Genomic DNA, 23,811 nt, shown 5'->3' with positions numbered 1-23,811 from the left:
CCGCGGGCTGTTGAAAAGTGGTGGGGGAAGGGGAGCGCCGGAAAAGCTCTTTCCCGCTGACCACCGGCGGTGCCATTACACTCTCACCTTCCCAAAAAATGCAGCAGAGAGCGGTGTCTTGCCGTTATTTTTTTTTTCTTTTTGGCTGCTCTGCCGAAAAAACATTTTCATTTCTCGCCTGAGCAGAAATTTCAATGATTTCCCTAGCTCAGTGTGAAACGAACCAACAACTCAAACGAAACGAACGCGAACGCGCGCGCGAGAAAAACAAACTAGAATAGAATAGAACAAATTAACCGCTCCCCCCGAAAAGGAAAACCACCCACCCAACCAAAAAAAGAAAAAAAGGAAAATATAAAATAACACACGAAACGCTGAGGTCGGAGGCCCTAACCCAATGCTAACTGTAAACAACAATCGAACCAACGAATTTTCAATTAACAGCGAATGAGTAATACCTGAGCGATTTATGCATGAATCTCAAGCGCTGCGAGCAACAAAGAATCCACAAGTAGCTGGCCCCACGGATAGATAAATAACTGCACAGATAATTGCTGCTCCTCGGTACTGCGATCTAAAAATAGACCCCCCCCACCAAAAAAAAAAATAAACGCGGAGACAATTGCAGGGCACTGGTGCAAAGTGGATGTGGCAGAGTCGCCGGGCGGAACCTCGAGGATCTGTGAGTAGATAGAATAATGGCCCCCAATCTCCGCATCCCGATCGCCCGGCTGCGAAATCGAAATAACAAACTTCAGTCACCTTGCGGTCTGCGTCACACACGCGGATACTTTGGGGCGCGGAATGGGAGTCGTGTGGCAGTAGAGTGAATACAGTAGAGCTTCAATCAACATGTCTGATGTCCTAACTTAGCTACACATAATATTTGCTGTCTGCCCTTCATAGTCAAATATTTTGTATTCATTAGTGGCTGTCTGCTCTTCATAGTCAAATATTATTTATTCATTAGTTTTGTGATTAAAAAATGCATTCATATGAATTTCGTATAAGGGTCGCCATATCCAGTGAATGCAGGCTGATTAATTATTCAACAAAAATAGCTTTATAGTCCTGGTGTGAAGCTCCACTGTGTGTGTCATTTGCCGCGTTGTTACTGCTGGTACTCTGGTACCACACGGCGTATGGGTGATGGCGAGTGGGCCCGCGGTTGGATGAGTGGCGCACACTTTTTATAGCCAGCAACAGTCACACAAGCCGCACAATCAAGCGCTCGTCTCGGTGTTTATGTCAATTTGAATTTTGCATGCGGCCACCAAACTTGAATGTGTCCTTTGTGTTGCTGTTCTTGCTCGCGTCCTGAATGTCCTGAGATGTATGGTGTGGCATGAAGGGCGCTTTGGTTTGGGGATACCGGAAGCCAACTAGAACTGCGCTTCATTGCAAATTTGTGTGCGACCTTTTGGCCTGCGAGTGTCTGTGGGCAGTGGGCGGAAACGGATATCCCGTGTGCTCTTTGCCTAGCTCGCCTTCGCCGCCAAGCGCGTCTCCTGTTTGTCATTTCACCAACCCTCCTCCTGGCTCCTGGCTCCTGGCAGCTCCTCCTCCTGCTGGTGTCCTTGCACATTTTGCTGCGCAGGAAATTTTAAATCGAGTGAGTGCCCACGGGTTGTCTGGTTGCACTTTGCTGTTTCTGCGGCTTTCTTGTTTGCTCCGCTTTCTGGTTGAGTCTAGATTCTTCTTCTCCGATTTCTCATCCTGATGGTCACTGGGTCAGATTTGTTGGTTCACAGGCTTCACAGGAAATGCATTAAAGGCAAATAGTAATTACTTCTTCCTTTTTACTTGGAAAACTTACTCAATAATAATGAAACATAACACTGGTGCAGAACTGGAAAGATTCTTATAAAATTCACCATTATCAATTCATGGATGTTTCTTGTATTGGGTAGGAATGTATCTAAGAGACAGCAGAAAGTAGCAAATGCAAACAGTGACTCGGGGAACAGATCCACAGTGCAGCAAAGGGAATTGTTTCTCCGCTGACTGGACCGCTCCTGTTGCACATCCTGTCTCTTGGCTCAACTTGCCACTCGGTGGCTCGTGTGTTCTCCCCTGCTGGGCCTAGTTGCTCATTCCGGTTTCTGGGCGGCACAACTTGCATATTTGCCAAGATTTATGTCTGCTGTCAGCCACACGCACACCCATCCACTCACGGACCTTATGTAACAGCGCCCAGGAGCAACCTAATTTCCGTTGCCGCTGCTGGTTAAACAAGTTTCAGCCTCTCATTGCACATCCCTCCGTGGCCCCATGTGAACTTGCCAATCGGTGTCGCCACGCAGCAGGATAACCAAGCTCTCCGGATGCCGGATTTTAAATTCCAGATTCTCGGCTAGAGGAAAAATCAGTGAGTGCGCGTATCTGTGCCAAAGTGCTGGCCTAACTGGCAGCGGTCCTTGCCTTCGAGTTTTAGTGTTATTGTTATGCCTGGTTGCCGTTGTAATCCTTCGTCCTTCACTCACACCCACAGGCATAAATACATGGCCCTATTTGAGGGCTGCCACCGCCGCTGCCACATCCCATAAACACCTAACGTCGATGCTGATGTCGATTGCTGTTGTCTCCCCCGACTTTCTGGCTTATCGCGACCATCCAGAGGCACCGGCGCTTAGGATGGCCGCAGTTCTATCCGCACTTGGGGATGGAATAATAGTAGCGGTGGCAAGTTTAATTAGAATATCGAAACTTTTCTTTAGATTCAAAAGGAACTTAGATCATAGTTAGTATGAAAAATATTACAGTACTTAAACTATTGGTAGCATTCAGTTGTTTGCCTTGTACCGCCGAGTACTGTTGCTCATACTCAAATTTTCCAAGATACCGCCACTATTGTTTCACCCCGCGGTGTAGATGTATCTCGGTGTGAGGGCGACGAGCAATTTCCCTGCGTAAGAGTGTTGGCTGACTTCAAGCAGCTTCAAGTTGCTGTCGCTCGTTGTTCTCGTTATTCTTATTATGTCAACCGCCCAGCCACTCCCCCTCATAACTGCCATTTGCGTAAGTGTAAGTGCATAGTCGTGTATGGGTGTATGGGTGTATGAGTGTATGAGTGTGTGCGTGTAGGTGCATGTGTGTTCATTCTCAATCCTTTTGTATTTGCCACAACAATGAAAGTTGAACACACACACACACTCACGCGGAAGGGGAGGGAGGGGCAATGCGGGTAGGGCAGACTCGCCACATGTATATGAATATTTCATTATATATATCGGATTTCCAGGAGTGCCCCCTCCCCTCCCCGCCTCCTTCGATCCCATTTGGCCATTCCCCAGCTGTGAGAAGCCGTCAAGTCCTTCCCAAGTGCCTGTCGTTCGGCCTGATTTGAAGTGGAACTGCTTCTGAAATACATCAGTGCGTTTTCTCTAATTATTCAAGTGGTATTAAAATGTAATACAAGCTAAGAAGAGATAATCCTATTTGAACATGCCTCAGAGTTCTCGCCAAATAATCAGATTATGAGCAAAGATATTCGATGATGGATGAAATGTAAAATTATGTAAACCTGTAAAAATTAAAACAAAATATCTAATAGAAAAAATATTAATAGTAAAGGAATACGTCCAAAGGTCAAGCCATGGAAAAATCGTTAATACGATTTTCATTTGACTTCCCATCGATGTATTGTGCTTAAGTTACCCATTAGCATGCCGGTATCCGGCTTCTTTGATGGGGGAAATATCATCAATCAAGTCCGCTCGTGATGCGCATCATTTGCCTATCAGTGTCCGAGTTCCCCGGCAATTTGCCACCATCTCCACCGGCCGACCACAAGATTCCATCTCGGATTTGGACTGCCTGTGGATTGTTTTTTGGGCTCGGGAAAATGTTTTCATGTTTCGATTTCCGTCATTCGTCAAACTTCCAGCGGAGGTCAAGGAGAGAGTGGGTGACTCAGACAAGTATGTATTTCTGAAGCTGATTTCCGCCATCGCTCCATCGTTCCATCACCGATCTCTGTCCAGAATGGAGGAGCAATGGCTGGACGTAAAGCACGAAAGATGAAAACAAATAAAATGTCTACGAAATTGAACAGATATCGTAAATAATGGAATTCAACAACACAACAAGAAGCACAAATATTGCTTGGCAATCAAAAACAAATTAAAAAGAACATTTTAAATTCATAATCTGCCAGGCAGGAAATTGAGATTTCTCTGCATTGGACAGCTGTTGCTAGGGGTTTGGGGTTTATGGAATTGATTTGATTTTAGTTGGAAATCTCGCTGAGGTTCGTTTAAGACAAAGGAGTCCCATTTTCCATTGCCTCTTTAAGAATTTACTTTAATGAGTATTTACAAACTAAAATTTGTATAATGCTTGGTATAGAGTATGCAAACTGCTGTTTGCCAGTCCCCTGTTTGTGTTTTAATTTAGAAATTGTATAACCTGTTTACTTTGGAGCAGTACCATCATCCACTCCCTTTGGCTTCGGCTGCGTGTCTGTGTACTCCAGTTAATGGCCTGTGACGTGTACAGCAAACAGGCGAATGGAGTGGATGGGTGGGTGTTCGCACAGAAGGAGCTACTTTGAGACTGCGTTTCCCACATGCCCGAGTCAGGGGAGGATTTCCCTAAGCTCCTTGCCCAATGGGGGGGGGGGAACATGGCCAGATGTGGGGTAATTGCATTTACAGGAAAGTGGGGCACATGTGACGGTCGACTGCATATTAAGTGGCCACTGGCCAGGGCACTTCAGCTGGCTCATAAAGTGCATGCCCTGCTATTAGCTCCGTTCGGGAATAACCATGGCCGATATTATCCGCAAACCATTCTCAATTATCACCTATTAATACCAGAGTTCTTTGGAACGGAGGTCGTGAGTCAGCCGCACATTAAACGCCTGTCATTCAGCCAATTACCTGGCCCAAGGCAAACAAAGCAAAGTGAATAGAGTATATACCATTGCGATCTATAGCATCCATCTATAGACGAATAAATGGATGGATGGATGGATGGATGGGTGCATGGCAACGATCACGATTCGCGCGTTCATTCATATTTCTTTAGGCCCAAATAATGCTCATGCTGGCCAATAAGTGTATGCGGTATGTAACAGCTGTTTGTGGCCAAGAGAGCGAAAAGAAAAGATGCAGAAGCGACAGATTCTAATTCAGTTGCTGTGGTCCGCTTTCTTGGCAGCTTTTGCCAGCTTGTCGCTTTCCAGTCTCTCGAATGAATTCAGCGACGGGGATCCCTGAAATAAATTTCCAATGATACGCACAGAGAGAGTGAAAAGTGAACGAGCGAGTAAATTGGCTTGAATATGCCGTGGACAGTGGCGGGCATTTCTTTTCGCTTTGCAAGCGTTTGGCGTTTGGACGTGTCGCTCGAATGTCGCGTCGGAATCGCACAAGAAAGTTAGTTTAACTGGGCGTATACGCAACGGGGAGCCATCCCAGTCGCAGAGGTTTCGCATACGCCCTGTGGTGCGGAAGGAGCATTAGGAGGAGGAGGAGGAGGAGGAGGAGCAGGCACATTGTGTGAGGGAACTCGCTTCTCCCGTCGTCGCCATCGCCGTCGTCGTGTGGCTATCGTTACTACGCGATCCCCATACCGATACCGATACCGATCTCGAACTGCTGCCAGTCGCTGCCCGCCGCTCGTGCGTTTCGTTCCGCTCGCTCTAGATATCCGCACACATCCGCACATCCGCATTCGCACACTCGCAGCCGGAGCGGAATCGGCTTCTCCAAAATACAAAAAAAAAACAAACAGCTGACCGGATGAGCGTTGTTTTTGGAATTGGCTGCGTTTTCGAGGCACGAAACTGTTCAAAAACTCAAAAAACCAAACCGAACTCAACGAACCTCAGTATTTTCAAATTTTTGCTATTTTTAACGTGTGTGTGTTGGTGCGGCTAAAACACACACACGCACACACACACACTCACACGCTTTTCCCATTTAACATATTTTTTTCTCAACAAAATTGCCCGAGTTGCTCTGCTTTTGTGCGTGTGTGAGTGGAAAATTTCGTTGCGTTAAATAACTTATAAAACAATATGGATTAACGAACATCACGAGCTGGTTGCAGAAGTCAATTAAAGAAATGAATTAATTGCAGCAGTTATGTCTTAAACTTCATCTTCATATTCTTTGAACAAATTGTTGCATTTTAGTGTGCTTAAATCTGGGAAAAAACACGGTCAGCCATGTAATCGAAAGTGAAAATCCAGTGCGATCAATAGGTCAAAGAGTTAGCAGGATGTCACTGGCCATTTTTCGCCTGCCACTTGCCATTTTCGAGGAAAATGCAGACAGCGACAAAAAGAAAAGAAAATGAAAATAAAGTCAACTAAAATGAAATCGTGTCAAGAGAAAAATAAAAAAGAACCGAAAGTGCAAGGGGTGGACTAACTACAGTAGTCGGGCCTGTTGGGTGTTAATACTTAATTTATGTGAACCTATAAATAATTTCAATTTAGAGAATGTGCTGCTGTTGACTGGCTCGGCCATCTTCTATATAATATAGTGCGAGTTGTACGAAAAAATATGCTAAAAATACCGAAAACTGAACGCTGCGTGTTCGTTTTCGTGTGTGTGTGAGTTGGCCACTGTGTGTGTGTGCGTGTGTGTGAGTGTGCCTGCAAGTGTTTGTGTGAGAGAGTGCAGTGCGAATTGATTAAAGTGCAGGCTGTCTGAACTCAGCTGAACAAAATGCAAGATGCTAAACGCATGCAACAAACATCATCATCAACAACATCGACGTCAGTCAGTGGACTATTATTTAATTTTCTATCCATCTAGCCCAAGGCAGAAATAAGGATAATCGAAAAGAACTCAAAAGAAAAGAAAAGAAAAGATTCGAAATGAAAACGCGGGCGGGGACAGTTTTGCCAACTGAAAATGAGAAAACACAAAATGAAAAAAAGAAAAAAAAATGAAATAGACTTTGGCAAGCACTAAAATACGGTTGAACAATATTACGAATATTTTCGTTGCTCGAATTCGGCGAGCATTTCAGCATTTCAGTTCATTTCAGTTCAGTTCAGTTCTGTTTTGGGGGGCTGACTTTTGGTTTTTGGTTTTGCTTTCGTTTTGGCTTTGGCTTTGTTCGAAAATCTTTTAAAATAACAATGATACATGCCGCACGGTCTTCTACAAATTTGTTTTTTGGCCGCTGGCCTGGGTATAAATAAATGCTCATACGTAAATGTTCTTTATCAAAGAGTGATAATGTGGCCTGGGAATTATTTACTGAGGCATCTCAGGATCGATTGCTCTATTTGTTCTCCAAGCAATAAAGCTGCCCACCTCTTCGATTTTCCATTTCCATCTCGTGGGTAAACATTTGCCACCTAACTATGACAGTGGTGGGGAAAATGGAGCTAGTTTCACCTGGAAATAAATTTATTTATAAATAAAATAAATAAATTCTTAGACTCACATTTTAAGCCTAAAGAAAATAAATAATAAATATTTTATATCTTATTTGTTTAAGAGGTTTATAAATGTGGCTTATACTTATATGTTAGGATTTTTACCTTTACAGAACATATTGCAAACCTTAGAAAGTTGGAACCAAGTGGTTACATTGTCGTTTCAGGAAGACAAGAGAATAGCTTCTCCATCACTGCCACTTTCCAGCAGGTGTGCAAACATAACTCACTTGTCCATAAACACACTTCGCCTGTTGCTGCAATCCAATGCTGGCCAAATCTCTCCAGCTCGGTATCGGTTTTGTTTAGAACAATCCCCGGGATGAGGGAGAATGTTGGCCAAGAGAGGAGAAGTGGGCTCCTGGTTGCGTGTGTTTTCATCATCATAAATGTTTAAACAAAACATTGCCAGACTTCGAGAAGGGGAGAGATATATAGAGACACCCTTCTTTGTTCGCCCCCCCCATTTCCCATTCCCCATTTTCCGTACTTTTCTTTTCTTTCCTTTTCTCGATTCCGCTCAGTGTGTGTACGCTGTCTATTAATAACAAAGCTTCTGAAGAATTCGACTCTCCTGGCGTCTTGTCTCGACCCATCTCGTTTCGAAAAACCCAAATCGTTTTGGCGTCGACCGCAAAAGAACAATAAAACCGAGTAGCAGCCAGAAGCTAATGCCAACACACATAGACCAAAGCCAAAAAATGAAATCTGAATGTTTGCTGAATACGTCGTGTTGCAAGATGATTAAAGTAAACAACACCCTAAAAGTCCCATATTTCAAAAGGCATTGATGTAGCACTATGCATTACACTCTATTCATTACAGCAATTCGTCTGAATTCCCGATTGAGTGGAAGGATTTTTCATGTTTGCAACTCTCGAATGAGGAATGCTGCAACATGGCGTATACGCAATGTTAATTCGCATTGAGGAATGCTGCAACATGGCGTATACGCTACTTAACTTGGCCCGTCTGTTGATTCTCATAGTCATGCCTTTGGCACATTCATTCAAAAACTCACCAAAAAGCACTTTAAAAGAATATGTTGAATAATTGTGTTTTCCATTTTATAAAAATAAAAGGAGCATCGGTATTTCCACTCGTTGAAGCAGAGGAAAACTACCAAAAATATGAATTAAATCCGTGCTGTGCAAAGACTGATATTGCTCATCGCAAAATTCCACCGGCTTCAGTTGGAAAACACATGGCCCCTGCTTAAAAATTGGGAAAAAACCCAGAAAACGTACGGAAAACCCAGTGACAACAAAAACCAAAGACAGCAGACACACAAAACCATGAAGACACTGAAAGTGCTTTTCGTGGCATTCGCCTGCTACTATGCACTTTTCGTAATTTTCTACTATTGCTATCGCGCGTACCTCTAAACATATAAATACATATTAGTGTATGTATATACATATATACATTTGAGTATATATGCCAGCGAAACAGCTGAGTGGAGCTGAGCAAACCACCACCACCCACCCACTAGAGAGGTGGTCTGCCATTGAGAATTTCGGCCTTTGACGTGGCTCGTGCACACACCAAAATCCCCATGTTATACGGTCTATATGCGACGATAGAATCGCATAGAATAAAAATAAGAACGAAACTCGGGGAGAGTGACTGAGAGTAAACTGCAATCGAATGCAATTACATCGAATCCATAATGCATCGTCACCTCACATCGTCATCCTCTCGCCCTCGTTTTGTATCCAAGGTATTTTCCAACCCCATCACCACCCACCCCCCCGCGGAAAAGCCAACTGCATTCAACCCACTCATTTCGGATCATAAAAATCGCGTTTCGCGCGTGGCAAGAAATATTGGAAGACTTTCGGCAGATAGAAATCAATTAAAAGCGCCTTATAAATCAAACGAAATATGCACAATTCCCCAAGTCGAATAGTTCCACTTCTATGATTTATTCAGTAAAATCCAGCAAATGTTTATGCATACGACTGGATACACTTTTATAGTCAATTGCATAATGCGCTTTATTTCCTGGAAAACCCGCTTGCTCTATCCAAAAACATTCAAATTTGATTTATAAACTATCTCATTTTCCCAATTGCAGATCACTCGCCGACTTCTTTTTGGTAAATGACCAAGAATGGCCTACGACATTAGCATAGAGAATCATAGCCGCAACTGTCAGAGGACATTGACATCGGACGATCGGTTTATGCAACTTTGAAATCGAGTCGGAAAACCCAAAAGGAGGACAAACAACAAATTGCAACTTTCGCGTTTCAGTGAAAAACCCAACAATTTAACCACACAACACAACACAACACACACACATTTAATAGCCCTAAAATACCACTAGGTTAAGCAGAGCAAACGAAACCAAGCGAAACGAACTATTAGACACTAGATCACAACCAGGATCAGATGAGGCAACAGCCGGCGCAGCAGACGAGCGGAAAATCAATGAGCAGCAGGCGGCGGCACAAAAAGCCCAAGGCAACAACAGCAGTATCCACAATTTTGAAACGCTCCGAACTTTAGAAACCCCAAGTCTCGAGCATGCAACAGGCTGGCCAACTGACGCCGCAGCAGCAACAGCAACAGCAGCAGCAGCAACAACAGCTACTGCAGCAGCAGCAGCAGCAGAATGGCGGCGACCTGGCCGCCTACGCCGCCTCCCAGGCAGCCGGCGGTAGGCGTGGCCCCATAAACGGTGGCCGCTTCGACTTCGAGGACGGCGGCACCTACTGCGGCGGCTGGGACGAGGGCAAGGCCCATGGCCACGGCGTCTGCACGGGTCCCAAGCACCAGGGCGCCTACGCCGGAGCCTGGAACTACGGCTTCGAGGTGTCCGGATCGTACATCTGGCCCAGGTGAGTGTGACTTACTTATATACAATATAGGAAGAGATGGATTATAAGGGAAGGCTTGTGAGGGATCACGGATCACATATCAGTGTAGCACCCACTTAACTTAATAGCTCTTGACAGGGTATAAGTTTATCTCGAGGGGGAAACCTGTGTATCATAATTGGTATCTAGTTAGTGAGAATCCTGCGTTCTATTGGGCTGTATGTATCTTCATGTAGTATACAGTATAGTAGTATATAGTACACATACTGTAGGTGACCTTAATCGTGCACTATCGCTTACAGCGGATCACACTACGAGGGCCAGTGGCAGAATGGACGCCGCCATGGACTGGGCGTGGAGCAGATCGGCAGGCAGATCTACCGTGGCGAGTGGTCGAAGGACGGGCACAAGGGGCGCTACGGAGTGCGGGAGAGCACTGTGTCGACGGCCAAGTACGAGGGCACCTGGAACGAGGGCTACCAGGACGGGTCCGGATGCGAGACCTACGCTGATGGCGGTAAGTGATGGATGTGTTGGTTGGATGTTGGGATGTTGGGATGATGGGATGATGGGATGATGGCGTGGGCCCTGGGGCGCCATACGCTGCGTATACGTAATGTGCATGAGATCATTTTGCGTTTGGTTTTTGGCTCACTTTCAAAATGCGCGAATATGAGTTCGTTCCCTCGCCGTTGCTTTACTTTTTGACGCTTTTGTAATCATTTCTGGGAGCGCACACACATGCCCGTGTGTCCCGCACACATCCCTACACATCCATATCCATATCCACAACCATATCCACAACCATATCCACAACCATATCCACATCCGTATCCACCGACGTAGCAGCCTGACGTCATTTTTTATTTGCCCGCGCAGTTCAATGATATTTGGCTTTGCCGCTTCGGTTTTCGCTTTTGTTACATTTCTTCTGCATGAGTGCGGCTTTTTCTGGGTAAATTCGCAGTCAGGGTAAAACACATGGCGGTATGTCCAAGTGCCGCCCGCGGAGCTGGCCAACTTTTTTGGCTGCGTCCAGAGTGCAAATGGAAATGCCGACCTTTAGCCAAACAAATTGGCCCATAACTATCAATTAGCATTAACCGAGGGCTATGAGGCATTTCCTAATCAACTAACGTAACTTCTAATTCCACAATTAACCTGCTCAGAAAAAGCACTGAGAGAATTGGAATGGGAAAACATTTACCAATCAATATTTTGCATTAAACTTCAATTAACTTATATTTGTAACTTACTCAAGCTAACTGCAACCGACTGACTGAATGTACAGCTTGTTCCAGTTTATTCAGGTGTTGATTTACATATTTTTTCCGCATATTAAAGTGCGGTATTACTTAAGAGCCCAATGCCATTGGGCTGAAAGGAAATGGCACGTGCAGCCATTAATAGAAACCGTTGGGAAACGGATGTCATTTCACTTAGGCCAACTGCTGTCCTGTGTGAAGAAGAAAGGGGATAGTTGGCACTGCGCTCTGCGGCTGGGAGTTGCATTAGCATAACAATAGTTCGAAATGGACTGCAGTCTTTTGATGCACTCTTTGGCATTCCAGGCAAATACCAGGGTCAGTGGCAGGAGGGGAAGCGACATGGATACGGCATTCGCACGTCGGCGCCCTTCGGTTTGGCCTCGCATCACCGGCGCAAGAACCTCCACGCCTCCCTCAGTTCCCTGCGGAGTGGGGAGAACGGGAATGCGGCCAAGATGGTGGAGAAGGCGGAGGAGATTCGCGGCGGTTTCGTCCTGACGGCCAAGTCCGACAAGCTGCCGGTGAGGCGCAACAGTTTGACGGACAAGACCGGCAAAAAGGGATTCCTGATGGTGCGTTTCAATGGGCATAACTTATCCCAATTCCTGGCACTAAGCTAATTTCTCCATACTCTGAACCTCTGAACAGAACCTGAAGATGCGCAAGCAGCGGAGCACGGGTGATCTGGAGAAGCGGGGCACCATTGCATCCGGCAGCATACGGTCCACCATGTCCTCGGCCTCCTGGATCAGCACTGGATCCGAGCAGTCCAACCTGACCACAAAGTAAGTGTCGCCAGATGTCAAGTCAAGTGAAAAACTGACCCTCATTCATTCATTCTTTACAGATCCAACCACACCGAGTCCAATGCTAGCTTCACCATGGAGGACGAGCAGCTGGATCCCACGGTGGTGGAGACGTACATGGGCGAGTGGAAGAAGGACAAGCGCTGTGGTCACGGCGTCGCGGAGCGCAGCGATGGACTCAAGTGAGTGTCCAACTATATCCAGATACTTGAATGACTATGTGACAACGTGAATCGTTACCAGGTACGAGGGCGAGTGGTACAACAACCGGAAGCACGGCTACGGAGTGACTACCTTCCGCGACGGGACCGTCGAGGAGGGCAAGTACAAGAACAACATCCTGATCACCAGCCAGAAGAAGAAGCATTTGTTCCTGGCGCGTTCGCGCAAACTCCGCGACCGAATCGCGGCGGCTTTGAGTTCGGCGCAGCGTGCCCTCAAGATGGCGATGCAGCGCTCCGACATGGCCATCTCCCGCATGTCCACCGCGGCGGCCAAGGCCCAGAATGCGGATGCGGCGGCGGAGCAGGCGCGCATGGATTGCGAGAATGCGGTGCGAATGGCAAGGGAATTTGCGCCCGACTTTAAGCCGTCGGTGCTGGAGCGATTCGAGAAGTTGCGCTTCCGGGAGCGCGAGCGATTCCGTCCGGGAACAGCGGCCGCATCCGATGCAACTGTGAAAATGGGCGTGGGCATGCAGACGCAACAGCAGGTGCAGCAGCATCAGCAGCAGCAGCAGGGTCAGTTCTCGCCCACGAGCAGCAGCGGTTCGGATGCGTATGCCACGCAGGCGCAGCGCCAGCAGCAATATCTCAACATGCAGCAGCAACAGCAGCAGCAGCGTCGCATGTCGCAGCAGAAACATGAGGCGGAATGCCCGGTGCCATCAACGATGTACTCGCAACAGCTGCCCGTCTCACCGCAAACGGATCTCACCGGCATGGTGAGCCAGGGCCAGCCCAGTCACGCCCAGGTGATCAGCGCCATCAATCAGATGTACCACCAGCAGCAGCACCAGCAACAACAGCAGTTGAACCAGCAACAGAGCAACCCGCAAATGAATCCTGCATATCAGTTCCAGCAACAGCAGCCGCCCGGCCAGGCGGCCAAGATCAATCCCAATCTCAATGCGAACCTCAAGCAGAACCAGGCACCGAATCAAAACCAGACACAGATGCCATTTGGCGCGGGCACCAATCAAGTGCCCGTCTCCCCACAGCAACAGCAACTGCTGCAGCAGCAACAGCAACAGCAGCAGCAGCAGCAACAACAGCAGCAACAGCAGCAGCAGCAGCAACAGCTCCTGCAGCAGCAACAGCAGCAGCAGCAACTCCTGCAGCAGCAGCAGCTGCAACAGCAACTCCTGCAGCAGCAACATCAAGCTCTGCAGCAGCAGCCCTCGCTCCACGCCTCACCCACCCACAATGCCTCGAATCTGCTGCGCCGCGCCTCCCAGATGCAACAGCAGCAGATCCAGGAGACGGCCACCGCCGCAGCAATGGCCGCCAATGCCGCCGCCATGGCCGCTGCCCAGCAGCAGCAGCGCAGCGGCAGACCGCCCATGCTGGGCCAAATGGGCCAGCAGTCATCCATCGATCACTTCGATCACTACAAGCGGCCGCCCAGCCGCGACTCCTCCATCGATCGCTATGCCCGGGCGGCCAGTCGCTTGAGCGGCGCCTTTGCCGGTTCGCGGCAAACATCCCTGGACCGATCGGGTCTGGCCGATCCGGTGACCAATGGCGGCACCAGCACACCCGACGGACGCCCCCGGGCGGGCTCAGTATTCCGCGGATCCACCCCGCAACCTGGAGCCGGCACATCGACCATGACGGGCAACGGCACACTGCCCTCGGGCACCGGCGGCGGTCGTCTATCGCGGGCGGGAACACCCAGTTTGGGTGCCGGTGGACGGGCGCCCAGCCAGGGCAAGGCGGAGCCGCTCTTCTCGTCGCCCAACCAGCCGTTCGAGGACGTGCTGCTGCGCCAGCGGACGCTCGGCCAGGACATCATTCCCTCGCCCTCGCAGCCCAAGCGCACGGAGAGCCTCTATCTGCCGGCCAAGCCAGCCACGCCGGTGGGCATGGCCATGGGCGGTAAAGGAGGCGGCGGCGGTGGCGGTGGCGGCGGCAAGAAAATGAAGGTGAGTGCTTAAAAATAATAACAAATATGACGCACACTTTGATGTTTCCTGTTGCTGATTCTACTTGCACAAAGAGTTTTGTGTATCAGGGAAACTGCAAAACAATTTGTTTAAGTCCCAGGACATAACTTTCCCTATAGACCCTCCACCTAGTTTTTTGTTTTCACCTCTAATCTCTAGAGACACACACGAGAGTAAGTGAGAAACGCAGAATTCCCGGGCCGGCCGCCTGAAATATATTTCATAACACAGTTAATCCGAGCAATTAACTTAATTCGTTCTGTGCGGGGGAGAAAGCATAGTGATGGATGCTGAGAGCCAGCCGGAGACTTGGTGTTCATTTTGAACACCGTTTCTCGGCCATCTCGGGGCGAACATGTGCCCATTCTGGACTATTTATAGCCGCGGGCACGAATGCACGCCCGCCAGCCGGATCAGCCAGGTTGGAATGCATGCGTGCCGCTGAATCGCGCAGTTCTCGGAGATCCCAGAGATCCCAGAGAACTCAGCCAGCTCGAAATCTCTGAATTTCTCCCGCTGACTCTCCCTCGGAATGAACACTAAGAACGCTCCACAAGTGGCCATTGGAAGGCCGGCGACATGGCAATAAATAAATCCTCTCGGGAAGTGTCGCTCGCCTGCTGGTCGTTGGGTTTCTTGTGTGGCCCCAATGGCGACGATTTGCCGAAATGTGATGGCTAGTAGCAAACGACGCGTCGGCCCCAACGGATTAACAATTGAATTTGTAGAGCAAACATAATATAATTATATATACATACATATACATATATGTGCGGCATTCAAAACAAGAAGAACACATAGGAATTCTGAAAGCAATTTTGTGCGAAGAGTCGGTCGGCGACAATATCCGTTGTTGTTTTGGCTCAGTGCCGTCGCGGCGGGTTGTGGGACTATTTTTGGCCACGCCAACGGACGCAGTGACTCTCCGTGTCTCCGTGTATAGCGACGCTCGGGTGTTCAGTAAGGGCGGAACGCCATGTCCAACTCGTTTACAAGTTGGAACCGCCTGTAGCAGAAAGATTACACAAATTGTCCAACGTTATGCAAGCAGCTAATTAGCTGTCGTTTTAGTCACAGAACTTTTTCGCCTGCAAGTAAAACCAGTAGATAGCTATAGTCGAGAATGGACTGGTATCCGGAGGAGGATGAGGAGGACCTAATGTTCTCGCCGGCCCTGTTGGCCAGGAGAGCCAGCGAAAGCTGGATCGTTGAGCCGCCCGTTGAGGTGGAGAACGCCCTGCCCACCACTTGTTTGCAATGCTGAACTAATTTCCGGAACACTTCTCTTCTGCCACATTTCCATTTGCAGTCGGTGCCCATCAATGTGACGCTGCAGCGGAAGAAGTCCATGCCCGATTTCCAGGAGCTGCCGCGCGCCACGGAGGCCATGAGCCGGGAGGAGGTGTCCGCCTTGGGCTCCGCCCGCCGGGAGGCAGTGCGTCGCCAGATCGAGGTCAACGAGCGGCTCAAGGCAAATCCCTTGCTGTATTTGGTCAGTCCACAGGTTAAGGTGAGTGACACAACACCGATAGTCCAATTCGCTTGCCAAATGCATTTGATGTTTTCGTGATTGAAATGGATTTACAATGGGTGCACTTAACTTGTAGGAATTTCTGTAAACAAATGGCTACGCTAAGTATTTTGACGGCAATGGTGCATTTAAACATAGACATAGACCAATTAAAAATGTTCGTAATAATTCTTAATGCCTTAGCCAAGAAGTAAGAAATACTAATAGATAGCTTTTATAAATTCTAAATACATTTAGCCAAAAAGCAAGAAAAAGTAATAAATAGCTTTAATTAAATTTATTATTTCATCTTTTGGCCATTGTTGAAATATTTTTTTAAGCTGTATTATAAATGACAGAAATCTACAAATCATTTTAAATAGTTTTCGATCAAAATAATGCATCGGCATTAGTGCAAACTTGTTTTCATATAATTCAAATAAATAACCAGTGTAAGTGTGCCTCATTATAAATTCTAATTGTATTTTGACTTCATACAGAAAACATTTACAATTAAATTGAAATTTTATTTCAAAATAATGTTGAACAACTAAAACCATATTTTCAATTTAATTCAATTTGAGAATATTAGATTAAACAAATAATTGTTATTATGCAGGACTGGTTTGTGCGCCAGCAGCTGATGCTGCTCGTCCTGATTTTCAACGTGGCGTTGGCGCTGCTGTTTGTCTACATGCTCACCTAGCGCCGGAGGATGCACAGGACGACGCGGGACAGGGGCGGATTCGGGTTGGGCCACTCGGGGCAGCATCAGCGACTGGCTTTGAGTGGCGACTGGCCACCCAGTGGGTTTGGCAGCCACCGATAGTTCCGGATTCGCCGTTGGACCTGGGATTTTGTTGGTCATAAGGGGTGGCCCACAATTTGCGTTGGGGTGAGGAGGGCTAATAGGTTTTTAGCATTTGCAGTAAAGAGTTGATATAATGAGGAACTTATATAAGTATCTAAAGTACCATAAATGTATATCATATGTTTAACATGAGGAAACACGCTGGAGATGGGAAAGAAGAAATCGAATTACAAGTCTAGACTGCAGCCAAATAATGGATAATTAAATTAACTAAATAGCGCAGAACTGCAATGCACAAAAACGTAGCAAACTAAATACATACTCGTACTTAAACCGCGTGGCTGTGCAGCCAATCATTTAATTTGTCGAGCCAATTAAACTTTGTATTTGTGGCTAACCAGGAGAGCTGGAGATGGGGAGATCGATTAACTATATGCAAATCAATTTAACGAATTTTTCTACACATTTAATGTAAAGGTAAAGGCAAAAAGAAACAAAAACAAACAACAATTTAACCTAATCAATGTTTAATCATGATAAATAAACGCGTAATATATTTAATCTACGGCTACTTAATGTAATACATAATACGAAAGCAAAACTAGGCAAATGCAAGGCATCCAAAAACCGAAAACCAAAAACCGAAAACCAAAAACCAAAAACCAAGAAACTTTTCCTATTTGCAATTGAAAATGCATTAGTCAGCAATTTAATCAAAACAAAAGGCAACCAAATAATACAAGTACTCATATTTATATATTTAAAGTGTAACGATGTGACACCTATATTTGTATAATTAGCAAAATTTTGTGGGACCGAAAACAGCACCAACAACTATGTAAAGGAGCAACAGCAATGTATCTACAAGATATCAAGTATCTTGTGCTCCGCTCCGTTTTTGGTTTACCAGTTGAACATTTTCGAAACGAAATTGAATTCGGAATGGTCTGAGGAGATTTATGGAATCCGAAAATTATATTCTTTAAAGCAACGGATCGAGATTGTTAATGAATGAAGCTGTATATATACATTTTAAAATATCGTATAACTATAACTATATTTTCTTCTCGATAATTTACGTTTAAATTCATAGCTGGGACGATGTCATTATTTCAAAGTGTTGCAATTTATCGTTTTTAGTTTCACTTCATTTACAAATGTACGAATATGTTCTAAATATTATGATTTAATTTTTTTATTTGTTATTTTATATGCAAACATTATTGAAAAGAAATAAAACCGCACATTCGCATCTTTGCAAGTGTACTCTGCAAATTGTTCTTATTACTCCGTTGTTACTTTGTTAAATATATCCTATCAAGTGCAATTATAGTGAACTACATATAACTTTATAACTTTCTGCTTTCATTGGCTATTTTTGTGTGTGTGTGTGTGCCTATAGCATTTTCCCAATCCGACATTCTTTCTGGATCGTGTCATTCTGAAAATGCAAATGATAAGCTCCACAAATGTAGAACCTTACCAAATGAAAGACTTGAGCTGGTGCATAAAATTTGAGAAAATACAAATACAAATTTGAAAAAGAAAAACCATTTGGATTCGCCTTGATCAACGGTTATATAAGCGCTGTTTGAAAACATTCATATTGCATAAACCTATATATGTATATTTGCATACAAAAATAAAAGATTCTAATTTGTGTATATATCTATGCTTATCAGATTGGCAAGCATAACCAAGAATTAAGCTGGCAAAAAGCGTGCGATGGAATCTTATTCAATGTTATCGACAACAAGAAGGTATATCAAAAATGAATGCAAATGAGGAAAACTTTTAAAATACAAATAATAAAATGCGTCAAAGCCGAATAATTAATGAGCGTTTTTCACAGATAATAAACTGTCTTGTTTCCTAAATATGACTGGTTATTAATTTATATTTAGGTTATGTTATCCAAGAATAATTTTGGGAGTCATTTTATCGGGAGATTTGTTTATCTGGGGCTGAATTTGCCTGCCGGTTGGTTTATCTAGAGGTTATTTTACTTTGGATTTAGGTTAGTTTATCTAGAGCATGACCAAAAATCAAGCTTTCAAAAAGCGTGCTATTTCTTATTCAATATTATAAAAAAAATGGAATTAAAGGTGGGAAATTGATTAATTCAAATCGAGGTACTTTTTAACTGTATAAAGAGTATTCATACACATAGCCCAAAAATATGCAATATGTTCCCAATTTGCTTAACCGAATTTTCTAGTAAGTAAATCATATTTTTAAATTTTTTTTAAATAATTTAATCATCATTTAGTCAACAGGAAAGGGGGAGTACTCAATAAATAATGGGATACCTAGAAAACATTCTAGCCTAGACTTATGCTAAAAAACAACAGATCGAACTTCAGTAGTCCGCATAGCCCCTTCCTTGGTTGCCATATCCAAAGTCCTTCAGATAATTATCGATGGCCAGGTCGAAGGTGGACGATGGCTTATCGGCTCCAGGATCGGGACCGCCATATGGCTTGACCTCCGGCTGAGGTACGGGATAGGCCTCCGTACGGGGTTGATAGGACTCAGTTTGGCTGGGATATGACTCTGTGATGCTGGGGTAGGAGTCCTTCTGGCTGGGATAGGATTCCGTGGGACTTGGATAAATGGGAGTGTGGCTGGGATACGACTCCGTTTGGCTCTGCACAACGGGATAGATTTCTGTCTGGGGCGCCGGGTATTCCTTGGGTGCTTCAACAATGGGATACGATGTGGACCTCTCATAAATGGGCGACGGGGTGGCCACCACAATCTTCTCTTCGTAGGGAGTCTTTATCTTGGCCACCGACACGCCCGATGATGATGAAACCGCTGAGGCGGCATACTTAATGCTGGAGGTGATTTTGGGTGCCGGCGCCACTTTGCTCACGAGTGGAACCACTTGCTTGCCGTAGCTTGGAACCGGAGAGTAGTAAACGGAGGGAGCTGGCTGCAGCTGAATCTGAGGACGTGGTGGAGATGGCACACTAGCCGGATAACCCTTCTTGCTGCCATAGGCGGTGCTCAGCAGTTGGGCCAGCTCTTCCAGCGTGTAATTAGGAGCCGCTATGTTTGCCACCGCTGGCGAGGAAGCCACCGAGGGAATGGAAGCCGGCGAAGCAGCAGATGCCGCAGCCGCCTGTTCGTAGACCAGTGGATAGGGCTTATAGGCCTTGGGTCCGCCCACAGGTCCTACCAATCCCGCATAGGAGTCGCCTCCATACTTGGGAAAGTATTTGCGCTGATGGACGTGTGTGAACTCCACCTGACCGCCAGGTGCATACTCCCCGATGGAGGAGATCTGGGTGAGCGGCTGCTTGGGCTCGGAGGAGACCACCTTGCGGCAGAACTCCTTGCAGCCCAGCTTGCACTCGCAGTAGCACTTCTTGTACGCCGACGGCTGGGTGGTGTAATCCGTGGGCGTGCTTGGGCCACTGGTGGTGATTGGGTAGACGGGTCCCGGCGTGGTGGTGGTGGTCGGTGTACCAGGAGTAGTGCCTCCAGTTGTTGTGGGCGCCACCGTTGTGGGCACCTCGCTGCACGGCACCTGTTTCCACACCTCCTGCTCACACTCCGCACAGTATTCCGGGAAATGGGCTTGGGTCAATAGTGCCGATGCCATCAGCACAGCCATAAACAATAAACTGCAGCGTTCGAACATCTGAAAGGGGAGGGGGTGGTGGAAATATTGAATTTAGTATGGGTCAGAGAACTGCATCGGAATGGGAATCGTTCCCAATCGATTGACCCCGTTGGCCTACCTTTCAACTGAATTTCTCCCTCGCTCGCGATCACTTTCCCCACAATTGCTGGAATTTCTGTCCCGGATCGCCGATGGATGGCACTTCTTACTTGTTGGCTGTTGACTGTTGGTCGGTCGCGTGCGAAACTCTTTCATGCATTTTGCTGAATAGCTCTTAAATACGCTGCGCTGGCCGAGAGCTTCTTCTTCTCGTTCTTACAGCGCCGAGCAAATGGGTCGCGGAAGCGTTGACCGCGTCACGTTCCAAACGCCCCAAATGCTGCGGAATGGGGCGTGGCCGTCCGGAATGGGCCCGGGTAATGAAGCCCGGTAAAGACAATCGCCAGATGCCGCCGCTTCCGTAATACACATTCAAGCATTTCTGCCCGCACTCGTCGATAGCATCGAGTGCTCGACAAGAGTTGTTTAATCGCGAACATATAGCAAACATATTTTTGCATGACCTTTGGGTCGCGGCATCGTGACAATAACCTTTAGGCAAAAGATCAACTGCATAATGTATTTTTTTTTCTCATAAGCATGGACTGAAAATCCTATCGAAACCCTACTTTCATAATTAACAAAACCCATTCCGACCGCATTGAGCTTTTTTTCGGTTCTGCACAACATTTTGCAGCGGTTTGGGGATTTATAATTTCTGGGTCTTGGCCTAGATCTGATATTAACGTCTGGGTCGATTGACTTATCAATTTTTGGTTGTAATTTCGTGCAACTAAAGGTTTACACGTACACAGTGGATAATAATACTTATGTATGCGATTGTGCTGTGTACCTGAATAATCTACTTACAAATTGGGTTCAAAAGCTGCACTGATTTGATAATATCTTGTCCATGGAATATTTTACAGTCTTACCATAAGTAATTACCTGTCTAGAATATATTTTAAAAGCATGACAAGAAATAACTTTAACAAATAAAAATTGGGTATAAAAGAAATTACTGTTTGTTTTAACAAATATAAGCTTAACTATTTTCTTTTCATGTTACTTATGAAATGCAATTTCAAATATTAATTTTAACTATTAAAATAGCAAGTAACTATATTTTATTGTAAGCTAGAAATACTTGAAAATGTAAAATAAAATTATCACGATTGTTCAAATTACCAGGTACAATTTATTCATTATCCAAATCACCAGAGATCACTTAAAATCAAAGCCATTTGCAAACTTGTATGACGTGACTAATTTATGGTTAATTAAGATTGGCCACACGACTTTGGAAGGGTAAACCTCGGTAAACCTGAAAATCCGAGAAGAAACTTTGCTCCATGGTTTCCTTGTGGTCACGCCTCCTTTCGATGGAGCTGCGCTTCCTCAGTTTCTCCGAGCGATTTTGTTTTAGTTGTGTCTTTGGTTTAACTGTCACTTGAATTTTCGATGGTTTCTTGGATTGACTTTGATCGGAAACAGCTTGAGCTGCATCCGTGCCACTTGCCATTTCCACATCAATGGTCTCAGCTGCACTTCTGCCACTGGTAAGTCGCCTCAGCATCTCCTGGTAATGCGGTTGATCCGCAGTTATGTACTCCGGTTCGTCTTCGGGATTGAGGATCTGGTAGTTGGGGGTGCCCAGTTCGAAGGTGGTGAATTCACCGTGCTCCACTTTGTTCTTCAGATGCTGCGGCGTATATCCATACTGCTTGAGTGGGGCCATCCACTTGGCATCCGCGTCCGGAACTGCATCCTTCGAACCGCCAAGGCAAAAGCCAAGGGCCAATAGCAATGTGACCAGTAGTGGTCGTGTCTCCAGGCAGCCGACCATTTTCGCACTGATGCTCCATTGATCCGATGGCCAGAGCGTTAGCCAAATCCAATAGAATCACTATCGACGACGTCGACTGCGGCGGTAATTGGACGCCCCCAAAGTGGCAGCAGCTACGTGAGATTAGAGTCATCTATGGGCCATGTCGCGTCTGGCGGCGATAGCATTAGTTTATGCTTATCTCAGTATCGCAGCCACCTGTATCATGACGCATCGTTTTATGAGACATCAATTCGCAAATGTTATGATGATGCGACTTCACTGAGCAGCCAAACTCACAATCGAGTTGAACTAAGTGAAGCATTTCATTCAACACTTTTTTTTTAAGTTTGATAATCGCACACTTTTTTGTGCACATCTTGTGAACTGTCATTATGCGGTTATGCTTTTTCTTCACTGATCTGCAATTATATATGTACACATGTTTGTAACACAAGCTCAGTAAGAGCTAGAAGTATACATATATACTTAACACCCTAACATAACCTTTTCCCATAGTTGGCGTAATAAAAATCCAAGCTTTTTTGTGTTCCTCTGCGAACAAATTGAATGGGATGCATATATTGATGGTAGGTTAATGTAAGCTGTCTATGTACACTCAATTGTCTTAATTGTAGCTAAATTATGATGTATGGCAGTGAGTTTTCCCAGGTCGAGGCGGGGATCCTAATGGGTTGATGCAGCTGAAGTCAGTCACTAGATCCTTTCAGTACTTGTACTGTGCTGTGGGTCCGGACACAGAGACATAGTTTCCGGCGGACAACTCCTGCTTGATGATGGCCTTGGGGGCGGCGTAGTGGACGAGCGGCGCCACCGGCAGCACAGGAGTCAGGATCTTGGCGGCCAGGAGCTTCTTGGGTGGCTCCGGCAGCGGTATCTTGATGTCCGTGGGCTCACGCTGGACAATCGCCTCGAAGCCGTTGTGATCGTCCGCCTTGTACTGCACTATGCGGCGATAGCCATCGGAGTCGATTAGCTCGTAGACGCCCTCAACTTTGTCGTCCTTGCGGGTCTCCTTTTGGCTCTTGATGTCGCCGGTGTGGGGATCGTTCACCGACCACTGGAACTCGTAGGCCACTGGTCCGTAGTCCGGCTCCGCCTGCAATTCAATGGCCCAAACGGCGCTGCCCAGGCACAGGCACAGGCACAACAAATAGGTAGCCTAGAAGGAAGACACCATTGTATGCATTAGATTCCTTTGTATGGCAACTCTGTGCGCCACTCACTTTTCCCATCATTTTGTGTGGTATTTGGTCCTTTCAGAACTCTTTGGGTATTGAAATGCACGCGGCAAAGATCGAAATCGAAGTAATTAATCTGGGTAGTCCTAACCTGCTTATATACAAGCCAGCCGACTGATTACCAGGCCAGAGCTACGCTTCGATCCAACTTGGATGTGGCAATCCACCCAAAGTATCGTGTCGCTACGCGGCACGCTCCTTCCAAACAAGATCGCCGGCCAAGTGGAGTGCGCTCATTAAGTGAGCCCCGAAAAATTATAATTAAACAAGAAATATG

At 46.2% G+C, this 23,811-nt stretch overlaps 4 protein-coding genes across 7 annotated transcripts; 1 reads left to right on the top strand and 3 right to left on the bottom strand.

Annotated features, from left to right (window-relative positions):
• Positions 1-208: 208 nt before the first annotated feature.
• LOC120458340 (junctophilin-1) lies at positions 209-18,657 on the top strand. 4 transcript variants are annotated; one of them, XM_039645960.2, is made up of 9 exons: positions 209-682; positions 9,477-10,242; positions 10,524-10,738; positions 11,793-12,061; positions 12,138-12,274; positions 12,337-12,477; positions 12,539-14,438; positions 15,769-15,969; positions 16,589-18,657. In XM_039645960.2, the coding sequence occupies exons 2-9, from the start codon at positions 9,929-9,931 to the stop codon at positions 16,673-16,675; spliced, it is 3,264 nt and encodes a 1,087-aa protein (XP_039501894.1). In that variant the 5' UTR covers positions 209-682; positions 9,477-9,928; the 3' UTR covers positions 16,676-18,657. The 4 variants fall into 4 exon arrangements, with proteins under 4 accessions (XP_039501894.1, XP_043861728.1, XP_043861727.1 ...); XM_044005793.1 differs by lacking the exon at positions 209-682 and adding an exon at positions 5,308-5,378; XM_044005792.1 differs by lacking the exon at positions 209-682 and adding an exon at positions 5,322-5,501.
• A 354-nt stretch (positions 18,658-19,011) lies between these two features.
• On the bottom strand, positions 19,012-20,681 carry LOC120458853 (adhesive plaque matrix protein). The gene is made up of 2 exons (XM_039646680.2): positions 20,527-20,681; positions 19,012-20,426 (listed from the first exon to the last, which is right to left on the bottom strand). Exon 2 carries the CDS (start codon positions 20,424-20,426, stop codon positions 19,140-19,142), a length of 1,287 nt encoding a protein of 428 aa, XP_039502614.1. The 5' UTR covers positions 20,527-20,681; the 3' UTR covers positions 19,012-19,139.
• A 944-nt stretch (positions 20,682-21,625) lies between these two features.
• Positions 21,626-22,335, bottom strand: LOC120444096 (the record flags this gene model as incomplete). The annotated part of the gene is made up of 1 exon (XM_039623623.1): positions 21,626-22,335. A coding segment is annotated over one exon (612 nt), but the record flags the coding sequence as incomplete, so codon positions are not given.
• A 505-nt stretch (positions 22,336-22,840) lies between these two features.
• Positions 22,841-23,602, bottom strand: LOC120458287 (cuticle protein 7). Its single transcript, XM_039645885.1, has 2 exons — positions 23,520-23,602; positions 22,841-23,455 (listed from the first exon to the last, which is right to left on the bottom strand). Exons 1-2 carry the CDS (start codon positions 23,529-23,531, stop codon positions 23,000-23,002), a joined length of 468 nt encoding a protein of 155 aa, XP_039501819.1. The 5' UTR covers positions 23,532-23,602; the 3' UTR covers positions 22,841-22,999.
• Positions 23,603-23,811: the final 209 nt, after the last annotated feature.

The sequence above is a fragment of the Drosophila santomea genome, chromosome 2L, assembly GCF_016746245.2.
Source record: "Drosophila santomea strain STO CAGO 1482 chromosome 2L, Prin_Dsan_1.1, whole genome shotgun sequence".
Taxonomy (NCBI): Eukaryota; Metazoa; Arthropoda; class Insecta; order Diptera; family Drosophilidae; genus Drosophila; species Drosophila santomea.
This window is presented reverse-complemented; position numbering and strand designations above follow the sequence as displayed.